General features: G+C 31.8%; 1 protein-coding gene and 1 long non-coding RNA gene across 4 annotated transcripts; one reads left to right on the forward strand and one right to left on the reverse strand.

The window, feature by feature from the left end:
- Nucleotides 1-2371: 2371 nt before the first annotated feature.
- Nucleotides 2372-8761, reverse strand: LOC136233958 (uncharacterized). Of its 3 annotated transcripts, XR_010690996.1 has the most exons (4): nucleotides 8503-8761; nucleotides 6001-7921; nucleotides 5807-5931; nucleotides 2372-2647 (listed from the first exon to the last, which is right to left on the reverse strand). It is a non-coding gene; the product is annotated as an uncharacterized lncRNA (long non-coding RNA). The 3 variants fall into 3 exon arrangements; XR_010690997.1 differs by lacking the exon at nucleotides 2372-2647 and having other exon boundaries at nucleotides 5008-5931; nucleotides 6001-7918; XR_010690995.1 differs by lacking the exon at nucleotides 2372-2647 and having other exon boundaries at nucleotides 5009-5931.
- LOC136233957 (uncharacterized WD repeat-containing protein C3H5.08c-like) lies at nucleotides 3546-6209 on the forward strand. Its single transcript, XM_066023697.1, has 7 exons — nucleotides 3546-4346; nucleotides 4435-4525; nucleotides 4865-5022; nucleotides 5106-5157; nucleotides 5245-5321; nucleotides 5413-5506; nucleotides 5821-6209. The coding sequence occupies exons 1-7, from the start codon at nucleotides 3585-3587 to the stop codon at nucleotides 6207-6209; spliced, it is 1623 nt and encodes a 540-aa protein (XP_065879769.1). The 5' UTR covers nucleotides 3546-3584.
- Nucleotides 8762-10335: the final 1574 nt, after the last annotated feature.

Consider the following 10335-nt stretch of genomic DNA (forward strand, 5'->3'; position numbering starts at 1 on the left):
TGAAGCTGTTGAAGAATGTAATATTTACTTTTTTTTTTTTGAATAAGAATGTAATATTTACTTAGCAATTATATTTCATAGTTTTATTTTAATTAAATGTTTATGAATACTAACTATATAAATGTTATTTAATTTGTAGAAATTAGTTCTGATCCTGAAGTTGCATCGTCTTTTTTATTCATATTTCAATTGGATATCTAAGGTTTTTTAATTTGAAACAAATGCACTTTGGTAAGCATGTTTTTTCCTTTTACTTTTTGCTAGTGTGTTGATTAACTTTATTAAAGTGAAAGCTAATTAATTTAACAGTTGTTGATTCACTAATATGGTAAATTTTATATGTTCAGGTTGATGTTTGGCTTTTACTGCATTTCCTTTCGAAAACAAGGAATTTGTTGTGTTAAGAAGATTCAATTACAAATTGGGATGATGATTACAGAGATTGTGGTCTGATCATATTTTTCTAATGAAGTGTTGTCTTTTTGGAAGTAAAGGTTGTTTGTTTTTATTGATTTGTTATTTTGTAACTTTAATTTTTGTTGGGTTTTTTTAGCATTGAATGTTGTTTACTTCTTAAAAAAATATTATTTATTAAGTTATGTAAGATAATAAAATTCTATATTTTATTATCTTGTAAATTAAATTTTTAATTCATTTTTTAGGACTTAAAATATTAGATATTTATCCGAATCACCGAAAAATTATATTGGATTGGACCGAAACCGAATCTCCGAATCCCCGAACTGAACTGGACTGAAATTTTAGGACAATTCAATTCTGGAGATTTATTTTTTCAATCCAATCCTGGAGATTTCCTTTTATTAATCTCCGAATTTCAATCCAATACTGGAGATTCATGAATCTCCGACTTGGACCGAACTGCACCCTACCCTACTTAGGAGCAAGTGAAAAAGAAATAAACCTAAATTCATTTAATACTCTCCAATAAAGACAATAATTAATTGAATCCCTTCTCTTTCTCGATCTCTCTGCCTTCTTTCTTAAGTTCTAATTCACCAAAACCTTATTCCCAATCTTGTACTTCTCTCTCACTTACTCTCTCTCATTCGCCATTGTGTTAATTGATTTGTTTTTCAATTCTTTATTTCTGTTATTTAATTCTTTCTTGTTGGTAATTTTGTTCTTTAATTCTTAATTGTTTTGTTTTACTGTATGGTTTGCTATTTTTTTTTCTACTTAATTGTTGGACTATTTTGTTGTCACTTAATTGATAATATATTTGTTTTACAAAAGTTCTATTTCCAATTTAGCATTTAAGTCATTATTGATTTTTTTGGACAATTTTTTTTGGAACAAAAATACTCCTAACATCTAAAATGATGCAATTTTACTCCTAATATTGACATCGAAGAGCAATTTTACCTCTAAGGTTGATCAATTTGAGTAATAATTCTTCAAACTATATTCTCAGACATGAATCGTGTCGTCTACACTTCACATGTGCGTATTTTACCACTCATTAGTAACCAATCACAAAAATTTGATTAAATGTGATAAAAAATTTTAAAAAACAAATATATATATATATATATATATATATATATATATATATATATTGTATTTCATACGAGTTGGATATAAAAATTCAAATATTTCGCCGAATTTAAAAATATTAATCTCCAATTCTATAATTAAATCACAAAAAATATGAAAATCTTTTTTTAAAACTCAATTAATGTGCAATTGTTGCAGAATAAGAAAAAAAAAATCATGTATTTTACAATAATATCTGAAATTGATTAGACGTTAAGGGTAAAATTGTTCATTCTTGTAAACATTATGGGTATTTTTGTACTTTATCTCTTTATTTAAGTTGTTATTGATTATTTGGAAATTTTTTTTACCGTGTATAAGGTTTGCCCCCACTATTTACTGTTCCTGGATCCGTCCCTGATTATCAAAATATGGAAACTCACCATTAAAAAGTATAACACATTCATAGTCATTATAATAAGTGTCATGGACACATCCAGAAGGGGGTTTAGGGGCTTGAGCACCACCTACTATGGATTTTTTATTTTTTATATATAAAAACAAACACAAAAAAAAATGTAGTACCCTCAATAAATCACAAGAGAAAGAGAAAGTGAATCTTGAATCTTTCACCTTCAATGCATATATTATCCTTAATTTTTTTTTGGTAAGATATATTATCCTTAATTTGAATAATATTCTCACATTTTTTTCGGCTTACTTTGAGTATGGACTTACTATTTTTTAGTCTAATAATGTATATTTATTGTTTTACACATAATATTTAGAGCTGATAGTGACACATTCAAATACAAATTGTGTCCAACATGAATATTCAAATTATAACTTACATAAATAAATAATTAACAAATGGTACTCTATTTGCTACTCTTGATTAGTCGTTTCATAATTTTACATTTATTATTTTGTCATTTGTAGAAAAAAAATTGGGATAAACTGCAAATTATCAGTAACGTTTACAGTTAGGAGCAACTTTATCCTTAACATTGACAGTCAAGAGCAATTACAAGTTGGATCAATTTAAAAAATAATTCATCAAACTATCTTATCGGTCATGAATCTTGTCATCTACACTTCACATGTGCGTCATTTTATCGCTCATTAGTAACAGATCACAAACATATGATTAAACCTGAAAAGAATTAAATTTTTTTTAATACTCTAATTTGTACGAATTGGACAAAAAAAATTAAATATTTTACCGAATTTAAAAATATTAACATATAATTTTATTATTAAATCACAAAAATATTTGATCTTTTTAGAATCAACTAACTGTAATTGGTGCAGAATAAAGAATAAAATATCTGTGTTTTATAATAATATCTGAAATTAACTTAACTTGCCAATGTTAGAGGTAAAATTGTTCTTGATTGCCAATGTTAGGGTAAAATTGCATTATTTTAGGCATTAAAAGTAAAATTGCTCATGCATACAAACGTTAGGGGTATTTTTGCACCATATCTCTAAAAAAATTAGATGAAAACCAATTTAGTTTAGATATGTTAAAGTGCGAATAAATGTGAATAGTTGATAGAGAATACATGTAAATAGTCGTAAATTTATTAACTTGTTTAGTATTTTACCTTTTCTATTAATGAGAAATCTTATTTAAATGTTTACTATTTAGTAATAAGGAAAAACATAACTTAATTTATAAGGATTTAAAATAGATGTGAACTAATAAGAAAAATAATAAGGAAATTCCTAATTTACAGTAAATTCCTATAGATTAGATTATGATAATCAATCGAAATTAGCTCAATTTACAATCTATATTTCCACTTTTTTTTTAAAGTATATTTTCACTATGTGCATTTTTTAAAAAAAAGAAAGGAAAGACATAACTTAATTTATAGGGATTTAAAATAGATGTGAACTAATAAGGAAATCCCTAATTTATAGAAATTTACTATAAATTAGGATAATCAATTGAAATTAGCTCAATTTACCGTCTATATTTCCATTTTTTTAAAAGTATATTTCTACTATTATAAATACAAGAAAACGCTATTATTTATTCTCTTCTCTCTTTGTTGTGGACTTACAATTTTTAAAATTTCTAAGGCATGATGAACTCTTACATGCTAGATGGTGATTTATTCTTTGATTGTGTCGAATGTTTTGAATCGGAGTTTGAAATTTGGTTGAGTGAGCCTCAAAGTGTGGAGGAGAGACAAGAAAGTTTTCTATCTCAAATGGGTTTGGCTGATCAGTTGCCATGTAAGAGTGATCAAATTACTGGATTGGACAAGATTTCTGATTGTGATGAGATTGAATCACACGTTGAAGAGGGGAATTTGGCCTGCTATGATGCAGAGCTTGAAGAGAGACCAATTGTAGATTCTCAATCTGAAGCATCTAAAACTTTGAATGAAGGAAAACACATAATCAAGAGTTGGTGCAAGTTTTTTTTACCTAAAAGGAAGCATGATCCATCTGTGGTATCAAAGTCAGAACTTGGAGCAATGAAGGTGAAACAGAAGAAGAAGATGTGTAAGGAATTTACAGGTGTGTATATGAGACAAGAGCTTAAGGCTCACAGAGGCGCTATCTCGAGTGTGAAGTTCAGTCCAGATGGAGAGTACTTGGCAACCGGTGGTGAAGATGGGGTTGTACGGATATGGCATGTTACATCAGTAGATGCCCCTCATGAGTCGTTTCCTTTAGAAGGAAATTTGAAAGAAGGCAAGCTGAGCTTTTGGAGAAAAAAGAATAGGCGTGCATCAGTTATGATTCCTGAAAAGATTTTTCAGATTGAAGAGTCGCCAATACATGAATTTCGTGGTCATGGCAGTGACATTCTGGACTTAGCATGGTCCAATTCCAATGTGAGTTGTTCCTTTCTAAATATCTATATATCTCTACATGATTTTATAGCAATTGATTTGTAACTGATATTGGAAAATCCTCTTGCAGTGTCTTCTTTCTGCTTCTAAGGATAAAACGGTCCGTCTGTGGCAAGTTGGATACACGCATTGTATACATGTTTTCCAGCATAAGGATTATGGTAAATGTGATAACCAACCACTTTCCTTTTTCACAGCTACTCCCTCCATTCTCAAATAAGTGTCGTTTTAGATAATTGTTTTTGTTTTTTTTAAGTGTCGTTTTTGTTTTTCAATAAAATTTAGTATAGTTTTTTGATCTAAACATTTAAATTTTGTCTGAATTTATGTGTTTTTAAAGCTTTCAAAGTTTTTTCTCCAATCATTATAGGAGAGAGAATTTTTATTTAGTTAATCCATGTAAATTTATTAATTTAAGTACATATTAATTGTGTTTCTTAATTTGTGTGAAAATTCTAAAAGTAAGCAATTTTTATGTGTCATTTCTTTGAATGCAACAGTGACAAGCATTCAATTCAATCCAATTGATGAAAACTATTTCATTAGTGGGTCTATTGATGGAAAAGTACGAATTTGGGGAGTGACTGAGAAGAGAGTTGTTGATTGGGTTGATGCAAGAGATGTAACAACTGTTGTATGTTACCAGCCAGATGGGATGGTATGGTATTCTATGCTTCTTTGTCACACCCAACCCAACCTTACCTTATGTACTAACAGTAATCTATTTTTGAATGAAAACAGGGCTTTGTTGTAGGTTCAATTATAGGTACTTGCCGCTTCTACAAAGCATCTGGTACATATATAGTTCCATTTGTGTTTTCACTTAACACTCTCATTTTAAAAAAAATATGTAAAATTGGACTGACTTGTGCCCTTTTAGGAAATGAGATGGAGCTTGAAGCAGAGATTTGTGTTGGTAGGAAAAAATCTTTAGGCAAGGGAATCACGGGCATACAGGTTGAAACTTGACACTTGAGACTCTTATTAATGAAGAAAATATGAGCTTAGTTTTGTTCATAATTCATTAACATTTGTTTCATTGGTGCAGTTTTCCAGTGATATACCTGGAAGAGTTATGATCACTTCTAAAGATTCCAGACTTCGTATATTCGATGGATTTGATGTTGTGCAGAAATTTAAAGGTAAATTATTACATTTACATATAGGTAGATAGATGTAATAAAAAGCACAAATGATGATCCTGCAAAAACACATATTATCCATTGCCAAGTAACTAATCAATGCAGCCATAAGCCAAGTTTCTTAGGCAAACCCAACCCTAACATGGGGTAATTCCAATTTCATTAACATCTAAATAAAATAGGGAGAATAAGTAAGACAATTTGATAATGCTGATTGCAATTAAAATCTTAAGGATTTGGGGATTTCGAAATTCCTTTCCTCTATCTTATAATTTAGTGTCTTGGAGTTTTGATACATACCTCCATTGATGCAGGTCTAACCAACTCTGGGAGTCAAAGGCCAGCTTGCTTTACTTCAACAGGGAGACATATAGCATCAGTTGGTGAAGACTCTCGTGTTTATCTCTGGGATTACGATCCATCATCTAAACACGGAAAAAAATCAGTTAGATCTTGTGAGCATTTTTTCTTTGAAGGCATATCTGCTGCAATACCTTGGTCTGGTAGAATGCAAATGGAGGACAGTTCATGTGCATCCCCAAGGAGACTTGGGAATTGTTTCTCATTCAGAGGAAGAAGCTCTGCAACATCGCCTAAACATGCTTCTCTACCAGATTCATGGGGGCTCGTCATTGTTACAGCAGGATTCGATGGAACTACCAGAACTTTCCATAATTACGGCTTGCCTTTAGCCGGAAAATAGTACTATTCGATGAAACTCTCTCCTTCTCTCCTCTGTTTTCAAGATTCAATCTTCAATGGATGTGGCTTACTTCTTGTTTGGTATTTTTGGTACGCTTCTTCATCTTTTTATTGATTTTTCTTGATTTTTCGTCTTTAATGGGTTTCAATGTTGTTTTTAGGAAATGCTACTGCTCTGGCTCCTACATTTTTCTCTTTTCTCTACAACTCAATTTCTTTCTGGTTTCTTGATTTGTTGTAAAAATCAACTGACCAGTTCTCAACTGTCTCCTCTCTGCCTGCCTGGTATGTTCTTCTGTGGTTATCGATGCTAATCCGGGTTTTGTTTTGCTACAAGGAGAAAACATTGTTCGGGAACTGCAATCATACAATGATTATCAATGATGGAGACATTTTTCAAAAGAAACGAGTATGATGAGGCTTTGAAAGTGTTTCATACAATGAGAGTGAACAGAATGGATGATTTGGGACTATCTACATACAGGCTTGTAATCAATTGGATGTGTAAAAAGGGGAAAATCGCGCAAGCAAAGATGGTGTTCGACGAAATGGGCGAGAGAAAAATCGAAGCAGATAACCTAACTATGGGGCATCTTCTATACGGACTTCTATCAAGAGAGAGAGTCAATGAATCATATAGAGTAATGGAAGGGATTGAGAATCCAGATATAAGTGTATACCATGGTTTGATTAAAGGACTATTGAAATTGAGAAGAGCAAGTGAAGCTACACAAGTTTTTAGGGAGATGATAAAGAGAGGATGTGAATTTGGTGAAGAGAGGGAGAAAAGAAAGAGACCTAATTTTGATACAATATTTGTTGGTGGTTTGGTCAAGGCTGGGAGATCATTAGATGCAAGTAAGTATGTGGAGAGGAGCATAAAGGGAGGAAGGTGTTGAGGAAGGTGTGGTTATGTTTGAAGAGATTGGGAAGAAATTGAGAGAGGCAGGAATGGTTGATTTGGCTGATATATTGCAGAGGTTTGGAGAGAAAATGGCTACTAGGGAGAAGCAGAGAAATAGAGCAGCTCACCCATAAAATTCAAATATCCGACAGGGCCGAACTCGATCCCCAATTCCAGGAAGAAAATAACAATAATTATATTTGCTGATGTAACTTTCCGACACCGAATATGTACATTCCGGCGGAAATTCTGTTATTTCCAGAATCTGCAAATCAGATACAGGATTGGGTCCCTTATTCTTAATCCCTTATTCTTCGGGGTGGAGCCTGTAGGAGAACAACTTGCAGAATATAACACACATCAAGTTCACCAATATCAGAATTTTTCTTGTACAGAAAACGAGCATTCTGTGATTATCAATGCTAATCCAGTTTTTGTCCTGCCACGAGGTTACAACGTTGTTGTTCGGGAACCGGAATCCTACAGTCATATCCCGGGTAATTCAATTTTCAAGAATGGTGCCGATGTGATTCAGGTCGAGTCTATTCAAGATAGGGCTTTTTCTTCTACAACTTGTAGAATGCAACACACATCAAGTTCACGAATATCAGGATTTTTATCCTACAAAAAACGAGCTCTATGTGGTCGAGCCTGTAGGAGCACAATGTGATGAATCGAATACCATGTCGGATATGATAGACAAATTGCATATCAAGTTCAGGAATATCAGAATTTTTCTTCTACAAATATCGTACATTCTATGACGGCGCCTGTCGGTGAACAACTGGTGCCATTAATTGATGTTGCTGCTGAAAATGAAGGAAAACTTGAATACGGGCAAATTACACACAAGATTGAGGAACATCAGAATTACACAGACATAATGACTTGTTCACTAGAATCTCTAGATTAGATAACTTTAATTATGATTTTATGCCTAAATAAGATTAAGAATATTTGAGACTAGTTATTGGGATTTTGTTTAACATTAATGTTTAATTAGTGTTTATAATTTTTATTTTGAATTCATCCATGGATTCAGAAATTGTAGTTCGAACTGGAATATCTTGTTTGTGATTGTGTTATGGTATGCATTCTACAAGTAGAGGCTATGAAACAAGTTCAATTAGCAAATACTTGTTGAGTTTTGAAGGGGATTTTTCTCATTAGGGATTTTTATCAAACATATGGTGAGCATGCAAATACTTTATGAATATCTACCAAATTTCACACATACAGCTACCCATTTCAGTGAATTCAAACACAAACATACGCAAGACAATCATCAATTTCTCATGAATTTCAAAACCTAGACTAGAGTTGCATACTTTCAAACCTGAAATTGAAAATTGATTATGCATTTTGGATAAGAGACCGAGGATAAACTTACTTGGTTTGGGTGGAGAAGAGATTGATAGATTGAACAAGTGAATTTACAGAGTGATTAGAATATTTGATGCTTCATCCTTGCAAAAGGGAGTCAAGGATTGGTCTAAGGGGCTGCCGACCGGATTCATATGGTGCAGGTGCCAGAGGTGGCTCAGACGGCAGCTGCAGTTCAAAGATTTCGGAAAGCAATGGAATTGGAAGAATGTGAAGCTGAGAAGAGAAGAGGTTGGCTTTGTGCATCTGTACAAAACCGGAATGTAGAAATTACTAAAATAATTCACACATATATTGAAACAAATAACATGTAAAACCGATATAATATCGAAACCCAAATATTTAGTTCGGTTTTAAACCATATTTCCTTACTCAAACCAAAAAAAATTGAAATACTTTCAAATTATATTTATATTAACTTATTATCTCAACAACAATAACAAAAAAAATTAAATTTGTAAAATTATATAAACAACAACAACAACAAAGCCTTAGTCCCGAAATGATTCTGTAAAATTATATATATATATAATATAATATATTTAATCCGGTGCGGTACGGTTCGTCTTTTTTTTCACAAAGGATCTCTCATGAATTAATGGTATGTATGTATGGTCTATCATTTCCTTTTTCACATTTTTTTTTGTTGTTGTTGTGTCTTCAGTCTCTTTGTTTACCCTTCACGCTCACGCCAGGAAGCTCTTTTCTGGATTTGTCTCTCCTCTTTCTATCATTGTAAGACGCTAAATCTATCAAAGTGGATCCCTCGAAAAGTAACTGGTGGAGAAGATGAGAAAATGCCTCTAGTCGTGGGAATCTTTCAAGGCTATAAGCCAGGTGGAGTTGCTAATGCCATGTTAAAAATGAACTTTGTTCCTGAAATGGACCTCAGAGTTAATTAGTAGGGTACACCCTATTTCAACATCAAGTCTGGTCATACTTACATCCTTAGCTTGGGTTGTAAAGCTAAATCTGGTAACATTGTAAAACCCTTTACTGAGATAAGGGAAGACAGTACCTTAGTGAGCATGAACCATTGATGGTAAATGGGGAAGAAGTGTCAGGATTTGAAATATCCGGTATGAGCCAATCCTAAGACCACTATTAGTCGGCTAGAGACCATATGGAGAAGTACCTTAGGCTAATACAAAGGTTGAAAGTGCAATAACGCTATGTTATTGAGTTTTTTTACACGACTTTACACAAACAAGTGATTATCCGGTCTCCCCCAATAAATAAAGAGAAACTGAATTAGATTATATTTTTAATTTATAAATGTGATATTTTTACAAATTATCAGTTGATATTAAAGAAATACTTTTATTAGTATACTTTTTACAATACTATTAATATTTTTTTTGAATAAAATATTTTACTATATTATAAAGTTGAATATGAATAAAAATATATTATATTTTATAGGATTTTGTGAATTCCAGTTAAACCCCGATTCAACTGAGATTGAACCTTTAACCCTTGATTTTTGTTTCTTCCGATTTTATGGCTACTTCTATTTTGATAACTATGATTGTAGGCGAAAAAGCTTCATAAAAATAAGATGCCACTATAATGCATACAGTTGCATTTTCAAAGTTATTAAAACATGTGGTATGAAAAAAATTTATTCTTAATACGGAATTATAAACCACCGTACACACAGAATTATAAACTACCATACACGTAGCATCAAGCGTAAACAAAAAAAAAAAAAAAAAAGTTAAATTCAACCCCAAAATGATTTGCACAAAACTAATGATTAAATTTGACTTTTTCAATAGTAATTTAGCTCCACCTTGACATTCAAATTCAAATTAATATTTCATCCAAATAATATACAAAT

Source organism: Euphorbia lathyris, chromosome 6 (assembly GCF_963576675.1).
Source record: "Euphorbia lathyris chromosome 6, ddEupLath1.1, whole genome shotgun sequence".
Taxonomy (NCBI): Eukaryota; Viridiplantae; Streptophyta; class Magnoliopsida; order Malpighiales; family Euphorbiaceae; genus Euphorbia; species Euphorbia lathyris.

Coding starts and splice junctions, on each gene's coding strand:
- LOC136233957 (XM_066023697.1), top strand. CDS start 3,585: ATGATGAACTCTTACATGCTAGATGGTGATTTATTCTTTGATTGTGTC. Junction 4,526..4,864: donor TTTCCAGCATAAGGATTATG/GTAAATGTGATA, acceptor TGAATGCAACAG/TGACAAGCATTCAATTCAAT. Junction 5,158..5,244: donor CCGCTTCTACAAAGCATCTG/GTACATATATAG, acceptor GTGCCCTTTTAG/GAAATGAGATGGAGCTTGAA.